The sequence below is a fragment of the Xenopus tropicalis genome, chromosome 5, assembly GCF_000004195.4.
Source record: "Xenopus tropicalis strain Nigerian chromosome 5, UCB_Xtro_10.0, whole genome shotgun sequence".
NCBI classification, from domain to species: domain Eukaryota; kingdom Metazoa; phylum Chordata; class Amphibia; order Anura; family Pipidae; genus Xenopus; species Xenopus tropicalis.
In genome coordinates this window covers 68,044,709-68,067,047 of record NC_030681.2, presented here as the reverse complement: position 1 = coordinate 68,067,047, position 22,339 = coordinate 68,044,709, and the positions used below count along the sequence as shown (strand labels likewise).

At 38.8% G+C, this 22,339-nt stretch overlaps 1 protein-coding gene across 1 annotated transcript; it reads right to left on the bottom strand.

The window, feature by feature from the left end:
- Positions 1-2,195: 2,195 nt before the first annotated feature.
- Positions 2,196-21,443, bottom strand: c6orf58 (chromosome 6 open reading frame 58). Its single transcript, XM_002940391.4, has 6 exons — positions 21,024-21,443; positions 18,594-18,680; positions 17,788-17,972; positions 16,511-16,623; positions 12,077-12,315; positions 2,196-4,361 (listed from the first exon to the last, which is right to left on the bottom strand). The coding sequence occupies exons 1-6, from the start codon at positions 21,307-21,309 to the stop codon at positions 4,204-4,206; spliced, it is 1,068 nt and encodes a 355-aa protein (XP_002940437.3). The 5' UTR covers positions 21,310-21,443; the 3' UTR covers positions 2,196-4,203.
- Positions 21,444-22,339: the final 896 nt, after the last annotated feature.

Below are 22,339 nucleotides of genomic sequence, written 5' to 3'. Positions count from 1 at the left end.
AACTCTCAGTCAGGTTCCACCTTAGAAGGAGGATATACAGTATATACAAAGTGCTATATAGTACTGGGTAGTTTTTATTATACTTTAGGAGCAGGTTTTACATAAAAGTCGAGGGTCCAGTTCCACTCCACATCTAAAGTAGAAAGCTACATTTGCCAAAGTGAACTTCAGTTCAAAAAACAAGGATAGCGACAACCATACAATTGGTCACAGAGAAGGATTCACTTGTTTATATGTAATTTTCTATTCATCACAATACCTTTGCTTTCTTTTATGGAAGTTATTTCTGTTTCACCATAATTCCAGTCAGATAATGTATGCATAATCTGAAATTTCCACTTGAAGCCCAAACCTTAACATCCCCAGCAGATGTCTAAGTAACTGCTGGATGTTGCAGTGCCCTTGTAATGTGTCTGTCTCTGGATTGTTAAATGATTCAAGAAATGCTTGTGGCAAAACATTTAGTGGGTGAATTAACCTAATTATTCAACAGCTGCCAGATGCAGTAATTACTTTAAGATTATAATACATGATATCTGTTAAAATATAATTACTCTGATCTATGAACCAATTAATTAAAGAAAAAGATACATCCCTTATTTTTCTTTTAAACCTCATTACTTTATTTCCTTTGAAAACTGTTAAATAATGACACAGGGTTGGAAATGTACCCATAGAGAGACAAAATGTAATTAATGAATATCTAGAGAGATTTAAGGTCAAAACAACATTTGCTCAAACTTGGTCCCAAAGCTCTGAGTAATTTTGATTTTTGGTTAAAAAACATGGATCTGAATTTTCCAAGTGAAGATTATAAAAAACTGACAAGAGTGATCATATACTGTATAGGAATCAGGAAATTGATCTGCTTCTGTGAAATAACAAATAGGTTATACAAAAAATATATATATATAATCCATCGAAGAATGGGCCGCAACACACAGGTCTTATCACTAAGTTTTTTAGTTTATTAGGTAAATCACGAAGAACTGACGTTTCGGCTACTCCTGCAGCCTTTCTCAAAGTGAACACACATACAAAAAACCAAGCTTAAATACCTAGTGTGGCGGGAAACACAAATAGTGACGTGCCTATGATGTACCTCTATAATGTTATACCAAATTTACATACACAACGAGTGAAAATAAAACAAAAAATAAAAAATAATAAAAAGGTTTTGTCTACATTGTTTCACTGTCTCACTGTTTCTTGGTAACTTGGTTTCTGTATCCACTGACCTAGGAGCTTGGTTTCACTTTTCTATCACACTCATTTACTGCTTTTTTTTCATCATATCCCTGACCAGTGTATTTATAGCATTTTGGAGGTTGGTGAGTTCTATGTTGAGGAGTTATTCTCTCTTATAGACATTTTTTGACCATATGCCCCACACCAACCCTGAGCTGAGCAAGGTTTTTACTATTCGTGGATGGGCCCTTTGACCTGTGACATAGCCCAGGATCTGACCATATGAGCTTTTTGGGTATTCTATACTCCTAACTCTTTCAGTCGCAGTCACTGTAAAAGGAGTGACACCTAGCTCTTATCTTGAGAAATACTGTATGTGGCCTGAAATCGGCAAATGTGTGGTTGTTTAATTAACATGACAATAATGAACTGGTCTTTTACACTCCTGACTCTTGCAGCCGCAGTTGCTGTAAAAGGAGGTATACCGGATACTTCCCCTTTAAGGCTGCGTGAAGCGGTGAACAGGCAAGTGGAGCCGGACATCATGATTATGCGCACCCTTCCTATAACAGCCAAAGGGATTACAAAAAGATTTTTCTGCATGCACTGTCACAGCCACGATCTTCTTCTGCACAGCGGTGCGCTAAGTTGTGGACAGCGCTACCGATCTCCTGCTCATGCTTGAAGTGATACTGTATACATCGGGTGCATACGTCTACCCGACTACCCACCTGGTAATAAAACTTTTCCTGTATTTTTTCTATAAGTTAATACGCTGGTCAGGTTGATATGTACACTTTATTTATCTTGTATTATTGCACTCTAGGAGTCTTTTCTATTGTTACGTTATCACTGGTTGATATGAGACGCTCTTTTTAATGCATATTAATCTTGGAACCACAAGGCAGTAATAGGTTATAAGAACAAATGTAATAAGTATAATAGGAATTGTAAGAACAAAGTAATCGGTGTACATTGATTTTGATGAACGACATACTATTAACGGATGCTGTACAAAGCGGTTATGTTTTTTATTTAAATTGACACAAAAGAGCTACAAGGATTGTCACGCTGTGGATTATTACATTTGGCAAATATGGTTTCATTGTTGACTTTGGACATTTCATTATTTTTTATTTTTTGTTTTATTTTCACTCGTTGTGTATGTAAATTTGGTTTAACATTATAGAGGTACATCATAGGCACGTCACTATCTGTGTTTCCCACCACACTGGGTATTTAAGCTTGGTTTTTTTGTATGTGTGTTCACTTTGAGAAAGGCTGCAGGAGTAGCCGAAACGTCAGTCCTTCGTGATTTACCTAATAAACTACAAAACTTAGTGATAAGACCTGTGTGTTGCGGCCCATTCTTCGATGGATTGTCTACGCTCTTGAGGACTGCACCCAGGCTTCCATTGTCTACTTGTCGTGAGTGCCGACCTTTTCTGAACTTTTATGTGTATATATATATATATATATATTTACTCAGCGCAGATTTTAATTATTTTAAGATGAATGTACTGTAGCTATTTTAATCAATGTTCATCATTCTTGTATCTTAATCAGAGCAAATGATGCACAAGAAAAAAAGCAATAAATACTCTTAATGTACAGAGATGAATCTGACTGTGGAACAGTCAAGAGAGCTCACAGAGGTGGCTTTAATTAATTTGCTATTTGCTTCTATTTGGTATAAACAGCAATCACTTAATTAATTTAGAAGAGTAAACATCCTGTGTGTATGGAAAATCACTAGTCTAACATTGCTTTTCTTTTTAATATCAATGCTTTATTTCATGGCAGACATCTCCATAACATTTGAAGGGCGTGCAGCATCAGGCCAGCTATTATTTGGCTTTATATCAATCTCTGTTTTTTAATCACTTAGAAGCCTAATTAACAGACTCCTCATTTATATTTTCAGGAAGGCTCTTCTTAATGAGATGGGAATGAGCTAAACAAGAGTCACTAATTAGAAAATTAGGTGTAACTGCATTGGCTTATTAAGAGAGTATCATATATGCCTATTTATTATACAAACCTATTTATTCTTAATTATTGGGTTGCATTTGCTATACACAATAGATACTTATATGTAAACTACTAGATTTCAACAGGCTTTCCTTTTGAGGCAAAATATATTAAGACTCAATTTCAAGTCTCGTTGCCTACCCCATAGGTAATATTGGAATTTAGCCACTGAAATGGCACTTTGTTTAAACAGGTTTTATCAGGAAAAAAATTCACAGGTACAGGATCTATTATCTGGAATGACTGGAATCTGGGGTTGATAAGGGGTCCTTCAGTAATTGGGAGCTCCATTTATTGCTGAAACTAAAGAGAATTTAAATATTAAAAAATAGGATTGTTTTGCCATCAGCACATTTTATGGTTGTACATGGGTAAAAAAGTAAAATATTTATCATTATAGGCAAAAAACGAATTATTCAAAAAATAATTGTTTGCTTAAATAGGACTTGTGAAATGGCATTTTCGTACTTCAAACTTTATACATATTGGGTTTTTGGATGATATAACTATAAACTACAGGTATGTGATCTAAGATTTTGTATATCTTATACCGGAGCCTCTGGAATTGAGAATTCTGTTTAGTTGGTACCCTCAGTAACTATTTATGAATTGTATATTTTGAAAATCTGTGCATCCCTGCGGTATGAACCCCCTTGTGATTCTTGTTGCTTACGTTTTACCCCGGCTTGTGCCTCTTTTTAAAACATACAGAAATCTTGGAAGATTATGTACTGCACATGCGCCTACTCAAAATACACATCAGAGAGAAGGATAAAGATTGTGGCCCAGTGCTCAGCTTCTCACCTCTGCAAGTTTATCAAAGCTGGTTTTAGGTACTTAAAGGAAAGCCAGAGTTTGGGGTCACTGGCCTATACTGAGTTTGGGTGGCTAAGGGGAAAAACCCAGAATGTGTGAATAGGGAATGCATTGAAATACACCAAAATAAAAAAAGTTTTTTAAATGTGTTGATTTTTTTATATAAACTTAACATGTTGCATTTCTAATCAGCTCCTTAAGTGCTCCAAATATATTTATTAGTTGCAGTTTATCACCCGCAGCCATGTTTTGAAGTAGCTGTCGGCCTTCAATTCTTCCCTCTGCAGAGCACATTGCTTTTTTCCAGAGCCGCAAAAGAGAACCCCCTTGAAAGAGAAGAAATATGGTTACTTATGATAACAATTAGGCTTTACTGAAAATTGTTTAGTGGTGGATTTCTGAGCAGTTTCGAGATTATTGCTAAATAACATGCTCACATACAAATACCGGCAGTGCAGCTGAGATTTCTTTATTGCTGGCATGGTGACAGTTCTCTGCATGCCATTATTTTGATTGGCAACTAATTGAGGCTCAGAACAAGCTGAACCAATGCTCTTTGTGGGAACATGTTTTCATTTGTGTATTTATATTCAGCAATGCTCTTTACACAACAGAGAACACTAAAATAGCAATTGCCATTATCAAAACATGAAACAAAGGTTGTCATAGTTACAAGACATATTGCTGATGATCTGATTAAAAGTCATTCAAAAGTCCATAATTAATACAAAAAAGAACTAATGAGATGCACTTTATTTGTTAAATGGAACATATCATGTATTACCCTGATTTTGACAATATTCTTGCTTTTATATATAATCCTTGAAAGATATGGTAAATGAAATTAAAAAAAAAAACCTGATAGATTCTGATTCTAAGTTACACATAAATGTGTTACAAAGTACAATAACAACAAAATCTCAATAAATGAAGGGATTGCACTTCCAAATATTAACCAGGGTCCAAATTACCTTATTCAGTCTGACACTTATTGGCCTTCACTCACGCCTCATATCAATGCCTAATGTACAAAGCTCTGTATTCATGGGAGAGGTCCCTCTACTCCAAAAGAAAGTGGAGAGAACGGGTTAATCCCCACTGACCTAACCAGAAACGTCCCAAGCAAGCTTTTAAGCCCAGCCCCCCCCCCCACCTTCCGTGTTTTTGTAACAAAGCTATCACGCAAACTCGGGTGGGTACGCTGCCTAAAGGGATGGCCAGGAAAAGAAAATCACGGTAAGTATGATTTTAATTTTCTCCTTTCCTGGCCATCCCTAGCCAGCATAAAACAAAAGGGTTAGTGCCCAAGCAATACAGGTTATTTTAAGGAAGGGTATAAAACAACACCACACAACTGCTGAGGCTGCTGCCCTGACATCTAGCTTATAATGCTTAATGAACGTAGAAGGATTTGCCCAAGTTGCTGCTTTGCAAATAGTTTCCGAAGAGGCCCCTGCTTCTGCTGCCCAAGACGAAGCAACTCCCCTGGTCGAATGAGTCTGGACTCCAAACGGTCCTAGAACACCCTGCTCCATATAGGCCTTCTTGATCGCTAACACGATCCACCTCCTTACTGTGGCCACTGAGGCTGCTTCACCTCTTCTTGGACCACCTGGTATGACGAAAAGCCTCTCCATCTTCCGGATAGGCTGAGTCTTCTGGATATAGGCCTGAAGACAACTCTTGACATCTAACACCTCTACACTCTGAACTCTAGTTTCCTCCCCTAGTGGTGGAACTTGGAGACCACTTTAGGCAAGAACTGTGGGACTGGATGCAATACAACTGAGTCTGTCTGGAATGAAGTATAGATTGGATCTACGGACAAGGCCTGCAGCTCACAAGCACGTCTGGCTGATGTCAAAGCCACTAGCAAAACAGTTTTGAGGGTTAAATTCCAGAGGGAAACAACTTCCGGAGGCCAAAAAGGTGAAGATCTGAGGGCACGAAGTACCAGTGGAAGATCCCATGTTGGAGCACAAACTTTAGTTGGCGGTTTCAGTCTGACGGCTGCTTTAAAGAACCTAATTATCAATGGATCCCTGGCATATGTCTGTCCCAGGATGGCGGACAATGCTGAAACCTGCACCCTCAATGTGCCGATACTGAAATCTTTCTCCAGACCAGCCTGAAGGAATTGAAGGATCTCCGGAACAGATGGCTGTAGTATATCCACTGATTTGTCCCCTGCCCAGGACTGAAAATGTTCCCAAATTTTTTGATATCTCTGGAAAGTCACGGATTTTCTGGACTTGGACAACGTCTCTATAATTGGGGATGAACAGCCCTGGCTCCTTAGCCTAGCCCTCTCAACCTCCAAGCCGCTAATCTTAGGCGATGCGGAGCTGGATGCAGAAATGACTTCTGATTCAAGAGATCCCGCCTGAGAGGGAGGCGTATCTGCTTGCTGACAGCTAGACTCTTTAACAGCGGATACCATGGCCTGCGTGGCCAGTCTGGCACTATAGCTATCACCTCCATCCGTGACTTTTGGATCTTGCGAAGGACTCGAGGGATTAGAGGTAGAGGAGGAAAGATATAGGCCCAGAGGTCCTTCCATGATTGGGAGAGAGCATCCGTAGCTTGGGCTTGACGACACCAGCTCCTGGAGAAAAATATTTTGCACTTCGTATTGTGAGGAGCCGCCATCAAATCTATCTGGGGTAGTCCCCAGACAGTTGTCAACCACAGGAAGGTCTCCTGATTCAGACTCCACTCCGTGGGGTCCAATGTCTCCCTGCTCAACAGGTCTGCCTGAGAATTCAACACTCCTGGATTATGGACAGCCGTTATATCCACCAGATTTGCTAGTGCGAATTCCATAATCGGCTCTACCTCCATCATCATTGTCCTGCTCCCAGTGCCTCCTTGACACTTCACATATGATACCGCTGCCAGATTGTCTGACCTTATTTGGACTGCCTCGCCTCTTAGGTCTTCTCCTAGAGATGTTAGAGCCTCCGAGCTCTCAACTCAAGCAAATTGGAGGGTAAGTGACTCAAATCCTCTGGCCAGACGCCCTGGATGGCTATGTCGAGGAGATGAGCTCCCCAACCCAGACCTGAAGCGTCTGTGAATAAATCCAGCCACTCTGGATATAGTATTGACTTCCCTTGACGCAAATTTGCTGGAAATAGCCACCATCGCAGTTGACTCTTTACTGCCAGAGATAAGAAAATCTTCTGATTCAGGTCTCGTTGCCAGCCTGACCACTGGTCTAAGAAGAGAAGCTGAGCAGGTCTCATTTTCCATCTTGCCCAACGTACTAGACCTATTGTTGAAGCCAGAAACCCTAAAAATCTCATGAAGTCTCTGGCTGACAGAACATCTGCTAGAACTGAGGATGCCACAATCCCTATAATCTTTTTTACCTTCTCCTGGGGTAAAGAAATGATGCCCAACCTGGTATCCAACTGGGCTCCCAAAAAGATAATTCTCTGGACTGGAACAAGCTGGCTTTTCTCTAGATTCAGAATCCAACCAAATCTGGTGAGAATTCTCTTGACCTCCTCCCTGTGGAGGAGTAACGTCTCCCTTGTCTTTGCCACTATTAAGAGGTCATCCAAGTACTGATAAATCTGGATCCCCTTCTCCCGAAGAAGTGCTATCACGACCACCAAGACCTTGGTGAACGTCCTGGGAGATGTTGACAATCCGAAAGGGAGGCATCGGAATTGGAGGTGCAGTGGGCCATATGCAAATCTGAGAAAACGCTGGTGACTTTCGGCTACTGGAATGTGTAAATAGGCATCTTTCAAGTCCAGCGTTATCATCCAGTCTCCTAGGCCAATGACTGTCCTGATGGTCTGGATTGTTTCCATTTTGAAAGTTTGAACTCTCACACTTTGATTGAGCCTTCTGAGATCCAAAATTGGGAGAAGATCGCCTGAGGCCTTTTGCACTAAAAAGAGGGGAGAATAGTGACCTCTGCCTCTTTGCCCTCTGGGTACATGGCACACTGCCTGTTTCAGTAGCAACTGAGAAATGTAGTCTTCCAGGACTACTCTCTTCTCGTTTCTTCCTGGGACGCCAGTTTGAATGAAGTGGTCTTGAACTGGAAAGTTTGAAAACTCTAGGCGGTACCCCTGAGACACTACAGAGATCACCCATGCATCCTGGGTATTTCCTGCCCACACCTCTGCAAATTTTAACAGCCTTGCCCTGACTGGCAGAAGTGCGACAGGCAACGCTTCATTGTGGCTTGGACTGAGATTTCGGGGATCTAGGAAGTCTCGCTCATCTCTGGATACCACGGACTGTGACTGATCTCTGGTTGCCTCCTTGATCCCTGCGAGACTGCTTGCCTGATCCAAGACAAAATATCAGCAGGCTGAACCTCAGAGGTAGATGGGATTTCAGGAACAGGAGAGGCTGGTGCACGAGGCTGACGCAATTGAGCCGCAACAGCATGTCTTGGAGGTGATCCTCACTGACTGTATCAGCAATACATTTACCGCAAAGCTTCCTGTTCCTTTCGGTAGGGGCTTTACAAACCCTGCATGTGGAAATTCCTTCCTCTTTCTCAGCAGATCTCTTTCTTTTGTATGCGGAGTCCTCAGGGTGTCTGTAAAATAAACACCTTTTTAGCACTCCTGTCTTTCGAAGCAAGAAGCTTACCTGCACTGGGGACTCACCTAGAAGACTTTGGAGCAGCACCCTTCTTGGCAGCCGAATCCATATCTAGGGGCCAACAGAGCAAAGCGCAGTGTGGGCACCCAAAAAGATCAGCGCCAGAAATAATAAAAAACACTTCTAAAAGACACTGCCAGGCACCCTCTCTGGCACTTCCTGGTCAGGGCGCACTCTGATGACATCAGCAGACAGAGAGACAGGGAGCAGAAATTGCAAGAAAAATCCCCTGCTGCTAAGGATAATCCGTGCTGAGAAAGCGCTATGGCTATCACAGGAGCGCGGATCATCAGGCAGAGGAAGGAGTGCTGAAAGACTGTGCCTGGAATGGCCTGTGGGCTGGGCTTAAAAGCTTGCTTGTGACGTTTCTGGTTAGGTCAGTGGGGATTAACCCATTCGTTTTATGCTGCCTAGGGATGGCTAGGAAAGGCTTTTTATTATCCTTTTATATAACCACTTAAAACACACAAGTCAAATCAGCCTTTTGTAGCCACCTTTAGCCTCAATTTCAAGCAGGTGGGAAATAAAGGGATAGCTTTACAGATGTTTGTTGAAAAGCACCCACTCAACTCCACAACTCCAATATTTACCTTAAGGCCAGACCTGATCCCACATCAACATTTAGCAATCCATCTATCCTTAAAAATGAGCTCAGTAAAGATTTTTGATGTTTTAAGTTTCTTGCTACCAATAATAAACAACACATTAGCCTGGATTTGTTGCATTGACGCCTGCACTTCCCAGAAATAACACCCTTACCACTTTCTCTAGTACAGCAGAAGATGTGATCTAAGAACAAAAGGAGACACCATCCCACAGAATAACTCCCTTAAGCACCAGTTTGAACTATTTTATTTTGCAAGAACATGTAATGCTATGTAGACTTGCAGCATGTGAGTGGTCAATCAGCCAATTTAAGTCAGTAATGAGGCACACTTCTGCAGTAGGGAGATCTGTCATTACTATTCATTATTTATTCTAGGACAGGTTAAGACAATGGAGGTGGAATATAGACACACCACTGTAATTGGTATATTAGATAGGGTCCAGCAGAGAACAATAGATCAGACAAACCGGTCATGAAGGATTATGGTATAGATATGTCAACATACAACCCAGTGGGCAGAGTAGCTGATATTAGTGAGGGCAGCACCATTAACTTTTTGAAGTTGAAGTATATGAACTAAAGTATAAACTAGAAGACAATACTTCCTTTGAACATCTTACAAGGTAATAATATTTCACAAATATTAAAGATTTAGTCTTTAATATTATTACTAACTCCAGACAGAACCAGCTTGGGTTCTCTCTGTGGCTGCCTGTCATTGGGCTCTTATAGCCCACAGTCTGGGCTACACCATCCCTTCTATACTGAAAGGTTCCAAGATAAAGCTCTTTTGTCTCAGCTGCCACCAATGGGGCTAAAATTCCCCAGGAAACAGACAGTAGGTTCCAAGCCAAAATTAACATATAGGACAACACACACACACACGTGCAGGGTCAATATTTTTACTGGTGCTGGAGTAGTAGTATATGTAGTTATTTTGGTCCCACTAGCTGTGTGAAACAGGGACAACATTTTATACTAGTAAAAATTAAATATCTTTTACATTTTGAAGATGCTGCTAGGTACAAGAGCAATAAACACAGGCATACAGGACAGGGAATCAAGACTTCAGCAAAGAGAAGATAACCAACACCCCAGATCTCTCAAATTCTTATTCCATTTCTATCACGCAGTATATTAAACAGCTTGTGATGCAGAGATATAAAGGCACGGTGGCTAATGATTAGCACTGCTGGATTACAGAGTTGGGGCCTTGAGTGGTTTCCTCTAGATTAAAAGATTTTAGACTGGCATAAAGGGAGAATACAAGTGGTTAAAGTCCATGTGTGTTATGAAGTTGATGACCCTCTATACCAAGCACTGGGCTTCCTAATTAGAAGAGTCTTGGGTATGCTGGTGGTAATTACTTTTTTCCTCTGGATTACTCCAGTATCCTCCCACATACTGACAGGTTAATTGGCTCCTTATAAAACCAATCCTAGTGTTTTATGTGTGAAAGTAATAGAAAATTTATACTGTAAGCTCTTCTTGAGCAGAGACTAGTGTGAATGTTGAACTCTGTCTATAAAGTGCTGCCAAAACATATTTACTTTTTACAGAATGCTAGAATAAAAATAAAGAAGCTCAGACCCCTAGTTTATTATTGATTAAAATTTCAATATTTTGCTATGGTAAGGATCTCCAAAACCCCCATTTTCAGATTGCATTTCACTGAATTTGGAGGACTGAGGGTTGAAAAACTGTGGAGTGGAAATGTTTAGAAAAGTAATGCAGCGTAGGACCGGCGCTGCAGTTTACGCAGAACATATTTGATTATATCAATTCAGAAAATTACATTTGGAGTGAAGGCGCTCAATTATTTATCATGGAATATTAAGCCAGCAAATGGTACATTCAATTATCTATTAAAGTACATAAAGTTTGCCAAGTTGTATTACCATAACAAAAGCATGTAAATACTACATTTTTTTAAGATTATTTGTGACAGCAAAATGTATGAGTTTTATATATTTTTATCATTTCTAAAGTGAAAAGAAAATGAGCACAATGCCATTTCTTTATAGCTGACAATACCAAGTACACATTTCACCACAGGGAAATGAATAATAGAGAACTTGGGGTCAAGAAATTAGATGTATGTGTCAAATACAGAAATACTGTCAAGTTGTTCAATATTGTTTACTTCCCATCTCTTCTTTACAGACATACGACTACTGATTTTCTTGTTCTCTTGATCTTGTTTAACAGTTATATATGTCTAAGGCAGAGCTGTTAACCCGGAGGGACAGCGTTGCGGAAGAAGAGCTGCAGTGCATGCTTTGCAAACCCAGATGTGACGTCACCACACATGCACATTTGGCCCTTTAGAAGCCGCTGAATGTTTGCTGCACATGCACAGATGCTCCCAATGACTATCACTGAAGGCTTTCTGCACATGTGCATGGGAGAAACTGATAAATTGGGAGACTGACTTAAGGTGATGGGAGGCCTGGGGGAGGTGAGACAAATCAGGTAACTCCTGATACAATAGGGGGAGTTGACAGCTCTGCTAAGGTAATAAAATTAAAATGCAGATACAATTGCACAGAGGTCCATCTGTCATCATTTCTGGTGTTTGGCATGCAAGTGACATGTGCATCCAATTCTTTAGCTGCAAGTGCACTGTAACTATATATTCTGGGTGTGAAGGGACTGGAGCTACGACCTGGTTTGGAGGTGCTGGCAGCTCCAGGATACTCAAGTGTCAATAGGCACAGCAGCCTAAATAATATAGCCAGAGAAAATGTATATTTTGATAAATACAATATGATGGATAGTACTCTAATATTATAACTGCACTTATACCTGTAAAATGGTTAATTTTATTGATCTTTTGTAAAGATGACAATACTCTGTTTTCCCCTTCTGAGAAATCATCAATATATGGAGCGTTATCTTCTTGAATAAGCATCCGATGGGGTAGATAAATCTGGTATGTGTTAGTGTTCTTGAAATCAGTGTGAAAGTGGGTTGCTGCAATAAATTCTACACCTGATGCCCAGTCTATTCCAAAATTTCCTTCACGTTCTGAAGCATACTTTAACCTATAATATGAAAAGATCAGATATCAAGTTTAGAATAATAAAACAATATGAATGTATTTCCTACTGAGAGAATATACAAAGCAATTTGTAGTCTGAAAAGTTTAGCCATCTAGCAAACACATAGGCCCTATCTGTAGCTTAACCTTAATTTCGGCCGGGGTGGTGGGGGAGGAAATTGTCCAGCTGAAATGTCTGATGAAGTGGTATCCGTACAGTCGCCAGGACTCTATGGTTCTGGAAAGGGATTTTGGGGCAAAAAACTCCCCGGACTCTTTCCAGAATTGTAGAGAGACCTTTAAGAAAAAGCAGGTGACTGGCCTTATTGACTCCACGGGAAGTTTGCAGAAATCCAGGGAGGGTATCCTCGGGGGGTTGTAAGGTCCTACTATGCTAGCTTGTTCAGACATAAGGCTTTGGAGAGGGAAAGGACTGAAAGCTTTTTAAAGGCGACCCCAGGACCTGATACAGCTAATTTGGATTTTTCCCCTTTGACAGCAGATATTGGGAAGGAGGAGGTGGAGGGTGTGATTGATAAGATGAACAACAAGAAAGCTCATGGGCCTGATGGGCTTACAGCAGATTTCTATAAGACCTTTAAGGAGCTGTTAGTCCTGGTGTTAACGAAGATCTTTAATGAGTGTTTGGAGAAAGGTTTACCTGAGTCAATGAGGTGCTCTTCCCTAATTCTGTTGTCAAAGGGGAAGGATGATGAGAGGATTGAGAACTGGAGGCTGACTGCCCTTCTCAATTCTGATAGAAAGATAGTTAGTTAGTTGGATTAAGGTTTTGTATGAAGGGGCAAAAAGCTTCCCATTGATTAATGGTTGGCAAGTGAAGACTTTGAGGTTGGGGCCGGGGTGGGGCAGGGCTGCCCTCTGAGTTCTCTTCTCTATGTATTCGCTCTGGATCCCTTCCTGAGGATGCTGGAGAGAAAAGGCTTGGAGGGGGTCTGTGTGCCCAGTGGGTGGCCCTTCAGGTTTGTTGCCTATGCCGATGATGTGTCAGTGATCATTTCTAAGCAGGCGGAGGTTGAGGTGGTCGCTGATTGCACTGGAAGTTACTCGGGGGCCTCTGGATCCTCTGTCAATCATGAAAAGTCGGAAGCTTTTTGGGTTCTAGAAGGGGAACCAACTTTTCAGGCTGGTAATTTCCAGTAGCCCCAGAGCAGGTAAAAATCTTGGGAGTTAAATTTGGGAGAAATGACAATGGTCTCTTAAATTGGGAGGAGAAACTGGATGCTGGTTTGGCAAAAGTTCAGCGTTGGAAATCATGGAAGCTGACCTATAAAGAAAGGGTTAATCTGATCAAGACTTTTCTGATGCTGTTGTTTCTTTTTGTCACCTATGTGTTTCCCTTGCCAGAATCTCTCTCTACTTGGGTCTGCAGTCTGTTCTTTCAGATGCTCTGGGGGAGCAGACTGAACCCAGTTAAAAGACGGCTCACGTTCCTGCAGAGAAATAAGGGAGGGTTAGGGATGGTCTGTCCAATCGCCTTCTTTGGCACCAGTTTTCTTAAATTTAATTTAGCTGTATTTCATCCGGTTCAAAGAGATTGGTTTTAACAAGGAAAATGCTAAGCTGTGGAGGGGGTGGATTTTGCATGGGTACAATCTACTGATGTTATTTAATTGAAATGTCATTTTGATGTTATGTAAATGATTTTTCATTTTGATGTTATGTAATTGAAAGTTGATTTTCTGTTTTGTTACGTTTTAATTTCTTAATAAATCCCTATCTGTATCTATCATAGGTGGGCGAACACTACAGGCCAGGACTCTGCTGTATTTCTACACCTAAAAGACAAGGGACACTCCTTTGAAAATAGCAACGTCCAAATTTTGGACAAAGAAGACCGCTGGTTTAAAAGAGGTGTAAAAGAGGCCATTCATGTTAAAGTGGAGAAACCATCCCTAAACAGAGGCGGGGGACTTCGACATCATCTGTCTGCTACATACAATGCTGTTCTAACATCTGTACCCCGGCAGTTTCACAACTCTTCACACATCTATTCATGCAACTCTAACAAGTAACACCTGTTTTGAAGAGTTGCATGATACTTTGGTAATCCTTTCAAAGTAACTCCACAGCATTCACACCCCTGTCAGTTTCAGATTTAACCTTTCTGAAGAGTTACAAAGTACCATTGTGATTGGATTAGTGGAACAGTATATATACTTGGATGAGTAGTGAAACGTCTTCAATGATTACCTAACAAATCCAGTTGCTTTAGATTTATTTATACTATATACCATGACTTAGATGAATGAAAATCTTCATAGTCATCTGTATCTATTATTAACCAATATTTTCTATCTTTACCAGGGCAAATAGGCAGTAATATAATAAAAATTTGTATTTTGGCATACTACTAGTTGTTATAATCACTGTGTCAACCCACTCTAATGATACCAATTATGTGTCTTATACTTTTAAACATATAACACACACCATTCATCATATCCAGCAACTTACAGCAGCATTTCTCATTTAGTCTTTGATGCCAGCACACACACACATATACTGTAAAACCAGGTAACGATAGCCTTATAATTAACCCCTTATTTGCATAAAATTGGTTTCTTATCAAAATACATCAGATAATGACACTCTATTTTTATTGACAAAGGTCAACTTGACAATACTCTAGGATACTATAATAATATAAAATACCAGCTGAGATTACTCAGCATAAACCCAATGTCGGCATGTATTACATCTATTTTCAGTACCCTGGGCTTTGCATACATTACAACTGCTACAATTTACATTGTTGCTCATGTAACAAAAGTTTTCCGTCAGCATATAATAAAGCTGATGATAGTATTTTGCAGACCGGTATGTGAATCGTAGAAGACCGGAATACAAAAATAAGTAATAAATAGTAACAATAACAATAAAATTGTAGCCTCACAGAGCAATCATTTTTTGGCTGCTGGGGTCAGTGACACCCCATTTAAAAGTCAGAAGAAGAAGACAAATAATTAAAAAACTATAAAAAAAACAAAGACTAATTGAAAAGTTGTTTAGCACTGGACTTTCTTTAACATACTAAAAAAATTAACTTATAGGTGTGCCACCACTTTAATTGCTTATCTATCTACTACAACTACTTGTTTTTCTTACAACAGGGTCTATGACATGAGATCAACTATGTGGTTTCTTTTTTCCTGTTCTGTGTATATTACTTAAGTGAAGAACATAATAAACGCCCCCCTAAAGTGAAAGAAGAAACATGCATTCTGGCTCAGTAAAAATAGTGATGGCAGACTGCAGTTTTTTCTTAGCACATCCAGGTAATTTTAGAACAGGGTATCTGAAAACTTGCTGAAGAGCTGTTGACCCCTTTCACCAGAATATTCTATAAATAAAACATCCATACAAAGCTGCAGCATGCCCAAACTGTTAATTTGTTTTTATGATTTGCACAAATCTTTTTTTTTTTCCTTACAGATATTATGTATATGTATATATACAAAGTATATATATATATCTATATATCCAACACATATATTTAAAAGGTTTTAAAAGTGTTAAAAAGGGATATATTATAAATATGTAAATCTTTATTTTGTTTTTCCATGATAAAGTAAAGATGGAGTAAAGTCACATCCTTACAAAGTATGTTCACAAGTATGTAGATAAACTCTTGATGCAAAGGGGTATGAAAGCTACCTGTATGATGAGTATTTCCCTCAGGCTGTGGTGCTTGGCCAATCCTACTGTAATATAATGTCTTTACGTCTATGCTTAGACTAATTCCTTGTGACTATATAAGGTAGCCTCTTAGTATATTACATGCTACATATCCTTATCTAGTGTGTGGTAGGAGGTAACATTGATAAGAGGAACCAATAAATGCAGCTTAGATAGAGTAGCTGTTGTAAATTCTATGGCACCACAAAATACATAAGTTTGATCAGCCTGAGGCTTCACTGAGTAAATGTAGTCCCCCAAAGTAATTTTAGGGTTTGTGTTAAGTATACCGGAATGCAACAAATGCATTCTCTAATAGTAGCAGTAAGGAAAGTGTGCAGAAAGGAGTTTCTAATAGCACTACGTCTGAACTGTTGGTGAACTTTCAGCAGATACATCTATAGGCTGCCAAATGAGACTGCAGGACATAATTTTTAAAAACAACTCAATAAAATATTGTCTGGAAAACAGAATGAATGTAGTGCAACACACTTTGGTCTCACCTCTTTGCGCACAGCGGAAGCGCTTTGCTGACAGACACAACATGAGCCTTCCACATGCGAAACAAGAATTTATCTGTTTCATCTTCAAGTTTCTGTCTAGGTAGTTTAATAAACTGCAAGGTGAGAGGTTTTGAGGACTTAAACAACAAAATTCTTTTTAAAGTTTGCTTTCATATTTTAAGAGAATACATACAATGCAATAACTTGCAAGACATTCAGAAAGTCATTTACATAGATATTTAGGGGCACATTTACTAATCCACGAACGTCCGAAAAGTGCCCGAATGCGGTTTTTCGTCATGATCGGTATTTTGTGATTTTTTCATCGCCGTCGCAACTTTTTTGCGAATTGTCGCGACTTTTTCGTCGCTGTCACGACTTTTTCGCGAATTGTCGGGACTTTTTCATCGCCGTCGCGAAATAATCGTACTGTTGCGCCGAGTACAAAAGTTTCGGATTCATTCAAGCTTCAGTATCGTGACTTTCCTTGGGCCAGGTTGGAGCTGCAGAGTGCCATTGAGTCCTATGGGAGGCTTCCAAAATCATGCAAAGTCGCAAAGGTTTGCCCGCTGTTTACGAGCGCTCAATACGAAAAAGTTGCGACAATTCGCGGAAAAGTCGTACCGGCGACAAAGAACTCGTGACAATTCGCGAAAAAGTTGCGACGGCGACAAAAAAATGTTCGTTTCCAATCCGTTTTTTTCCCATTCGGGATTTGGATTCGAGGATTAGTAAATGTGCCCCTTAGAGTAAAGCAAAGACTTTATTTAGCCTAATGATTCAGGTCAAATTATGCAGATTTATAGCAAGCTATTATTTATGCAACATCCATTTATTTCTTAGCAGGAGCATTATATACAGTATGTATATATTAGAACAAGATTACTACAGCAAAACACACACACACCACACATTTATGAACCAGTATCAATGTTAAATGGCCAAGATAATCCAGTTACAGCATATTGACTAATCCCTATTTCTTTTAGAGTAAATGTTCTGAATATAAGAGGCTGGCTTGTAAGCTCCAAAGCAGTGGATCTGGGTCCAGTCAGAAAGGCATTAGAATGATATTCATGACTGAAAAATTGCTGTGTTAATAAATCTAGATGCCCATCTTGTAGGCCAAATAAGTTTGAATTTCAGATAAACACTTAATTGATCTCCTAGATAGCCTTGCAAGTAAGACTACTGATAAGACAGTGCTTTCACACATTTTGTATGGCATATTAAGTCACTAAAGGTGAGACCATTATAAATTCCTATTTTAAAATCACCTCAAAAAATGTTTTCCATTCCTCCATAGCTTCTGGTGAAAACAAACGGCAGTCGGTAATGTTGAAGCAATAGTCAGAAATAAATTCTTTTGGCTTTGATATCTCTATTTTATATGGATATTCACTGAAGAATCCTGCATCAAAGGCTCCAAGGAATGGGATGACAGACAAGTAGTAATTTATGCCTTAAAAAGAACATTCCAAATAACAAAACTGTGGCAGAAGATTGATTTTCTTATGTCAAAAGCCACATTCTGGGGGCTTGCCCTCCCACATTTGAGTTATATATAAAGTTATAAAGCAATTAAATCTTCTGGCAGCTGCAGCTCTGTGGGGTGATTTTGTTGGCAATGTGGCCCTGCCCTATGACTGCATATTTTTGCATTCTTGTATATGATAAATGAAGGTATTGCAGTAGGACTTTCATACATATTTACCACTTTCAAAGATTTTATCCTGAGAAAATATATTGGAAAACATCCTGTATTATAAAATGGACTGGGGGAGTTTAATTTAGATATGCACCTGACATTAATACCAGGGAGATTATCAGTAGCATTCCAAAAGGGATACATACAAGTCCTACCATTTCATATGCAGTTGTAGAAGCAATGAACCTCTTTAAGTTTTATATCCCTACTCATTGTGGGTGAATGGCTTGTCTTTCCACTAAACTCAGTGTCATGTCTGTGTCAAAATGTTTCTACTCCCTGCTGCATGCAAATAGTGATCAACATAGATCTAATCTCAAAGGACATTACTCCAATTTCTTAAAACAGTCTGATTAAAGACTGAATTTTACTTACATGCCCACCAGCTTCTATCTGAAATGCATGTTTGGTTTTCATTTCTGTCGCCACAGGTACTCGATACCAAAGGGCCTGAAAGCCGTCCTATACATTGTGAAAACAAAAATTCTTTGTAAACATATTCAAACATATTTTTAACATAGAGCAGCCGGTAAGTACAAGGATCTTCTGCAGCTTGCATGCACTGGTGCTCCCTAAATGATGCACAAGTTAGATGGCAGGTGGAGCACGGACAGGGGACACCTATGTGCTTTCTGCCCCTTATAAATATAGTGATGCAGAGCCCATGCTGTGTCAGCAAACTGCAGGTCCTTGTGCTCCATTTTGTAGTTTAAGGACCTGCCCTTATGGGTGCAAAGTGTGGAAAACTTGTTTTGTACTTTGCTCCAGTGGTAATAAATGAGCCCTTAATTCTTGTTATTGACCATATATAAAAACAATAAAACATAACTGTTGTAATTACTTCAGCTTTCAAGTTTCATATATAATGTGGGAAACAGTCGATTTCTCTTTACTGGGCACATCACAAACTCCTTGTTCTCCATGTGTTTTGATAGATTGGGGTAGTTTCTAGACCAAATGTTGCCATTTGGGCATTTTTTTTGTTACAAAATGACATTCAGTAAGTAGTAGAAAATGCACAAATATTTTATTACATGTGGCAGATGAGTAGCTAAATACTGTTGAATTCTTACCAAACTTATTTTAAGCTCTAACTCATATGCAAAGTCACAATTGCTTGTATTGCCAGAATTCTTTCATTACATTTCTTTGTGTGAAAAAATTCTGAACATCTTCAAATACTGTAGGAGGAAAGGAACAAAACTGTTAGAATTTAGTACTATTGAATAAAAATGTTATCCTGTGCTTCCTGATTTGATGCCATACTGATGTTTATCTTGTTTTAAGATATTTTCTATAATATTCTTAACAGAGCATTTAAGAGAAATTGAAAAAGCAATCTTTTAACTCCTAGGAAATATAGCATCTCTAGTACTGCATTGTCCTGTCCCACTTAAATGCTACTTTTGTGCTGTAGGTGGAAATAATTTAAGCAGTTTGTGGATTTGCAGAATGTTTGTTCTCCCTGCCTCTTGAAGCCTCAGTTAAATATGACTGCTGGAGTTACTGACATTAGCACCCTAAAAACATTGATTGTGAGGCTAGATTTTCATAGTTAGTTTTTATCAATTAAAGCTGTATTCATGCTCTCAACTTTTCACCCTGTTTTAAAATTTAAACAAACGCCCTGTTACTTAGGTCCTAGAGAGCACAGAAAATGTGACCTTAGCAACCAGAGGCTTTCATACCTTATTTATTGCATGCTGGAGAGCTTTAGAAGAAGGCAAAATTATTCAAACACTTATGGGCTTGTTTATCAATTTTTGAGTTTGTGAATTCGTGCTCCGAGCGTATTTTCAGCGATTTGTTCGCTTTTGCGCAACTTTTCCGTACGCTTGTGCAAAAAATTCGGAAAGGTTCTGCTGCTGTTTATAACCGTTCGGTACAAAATAATCCGATTTTTCCGTAAGCATTTTCGTATATTTGCGATCTTCAGAAATTATCGCATCTAATCCGAATTTTTCCCATTCGGGATTTGAACTCGTGTTTTAATGAACCGGCCCCTTAGTTTGTATTGTGTGTTATATCTATATATTTTGTCCTTCACCTCTTCCTGTAGCTTCTGAAAGCTGCTGCTTAATATTCTCTGACCAACTGGATTGGTCTATGTATGGAAGATTTTTCACAGTTTTGGGAATAAACTTGTCAAGATCTGCATACTCATGTCAGTTCAGTGGAGTTAAGCTGTCTGTGGAAATCTGTTAATAGCAGTGAGTAGTGTTCTGTATTGATTCTGGGCCAGATCTAAGGAAACTACCACTAAGCACAGCAGGTTGAAACAGAACACCATCTGCATTTTTTTCTTAGCATATCATTATAACATTGAGCGTTATAAATACAACAGGCAGTTACCTTTTTGGAACCACTGCATCTCAGCACTGGCTTTAATTACTCAATGAAATACATACATTTTGGATTTAACAGGGACCATACAGTGGATTTTAATATTTAATAATTGTATGAAGGAGAATGATATCAAATGAGGTAAGCACTGGAACAGGTAAACGTAATAGTAAAAGCATAGGTTTGCAATAAGGTAAGAAATGCAGTATATTGTCATACAGTATCTGTCTCCATAGCTGGAAATACATGTAACGTAAATATGAGTTACAGCTGGGGTATATTCACCCTTAAAATTTGATTGCTGACTGAATAATCAATCTGCAATTGATTTTGACTTTTCTAGTGTTAAATCTAGCCCATAGAGTTGATATATTTAATAAGACCATGCACATAATAAAAGTCAGCTGTTGAACATACTTTACTGATTTAAGCATCACTTCTGTGTTTATTACTTTTCCTTACCTGTAGAAAACTGCCAGCCAAGTTGCAAAGGCAAACCCCACAGCATATTCTGTTTGTTGTCTTGCTGTTTCATATCCAGATATTGGGCTGTGATGTTTAGTAAAATTTTATACATTGCCATCCTTTCTCGATAATTCCAGGGATTTATGATGACTTTGGAGTTCTGAACTCTGAAATATTCCAAGTTGTCTGGAACAGAGTTCCACATAGGTGGGAACCCATCTCCAACCACCTCTTTAAAATCAGCATAATTTATACAAAGCACTAAGCACACCGCTAGAAGCATATTTACTAATGTATAGATTGCTATAAATCCCAGTCACTTCCCTCAGAAATATCTAACTGACTGAGCTCTTTAAATATTATTCCAAACAGTCAGCATTTGCTGTATGCTACAGAGCTCCATAAGTGTGAGAGGTGAATGACAGGGGTGTACTGGGACTGGGTTACGCAAAGGCAACAGTGTTTTTGTTATTTTGAAAAGAGTTCAAAGTAAATACATTACGTATATAGTAAGAACAGGTCTAGTAAGCACATGTAATTAATCTAGTAATATAGCAAGCATCTAGTAAGCACATTAATCATGAAATCTAAAGGGAATATTTATCAAGTTAAAAAATACCAAATGTTGGTACTATGGTATGCTATATCAATGTATGCTTATTTATAGAGCTGTGTATTGATTCTGTAAATGTGTAGCCACATGTAAATTCCATCCTCCATCCTGTTAGCTTGTAAAAGCCGTGTAAAAGCTAAAGTTCAGTGCCACGAATTTGATAAACAGAATTTTAATGCCACAGTTCTTTGCCACCAATTTCCTTAATTTAATTGGTTATGGTGGGAAAAAATGATGTAATTTTAGACATTATTCTGGTGTAGATAAATACATATGTTTATAAATATGCTAATAAATTCTTTGTTATTTTCAGGATCATGGTGTATGGCTTTAATGCACACTTGAGGGGCCATTTACTAACGCTTAGTTTTTTTTTTCCAATTTGGATTTTTTTAATGCCAAAAGTCACAGAAAAAAAATGCAACCTTTTTCGAGATTGCTCTGAAACTTTAGTGGTTTTCTGATTTTTTACACTGGTTTTTGTGTGACAATTTAAAAAAAGTAGAGGTTTCGGTGTGACAAGTCAAAAAAATTTTCAGCGACTTTTCTGCAACTTTTTTCCTACACAGACTTTTTCAGTTCAGACTTTTTAGTAAATGGCAGACCTTTGTGAAAATGAGTTTATCCAAATTTTTTTAAAAAAATTAGAGTTTTAGTAAATCTGCCCCTTAAGCACAAGTAAATACAACATTCATTTTGT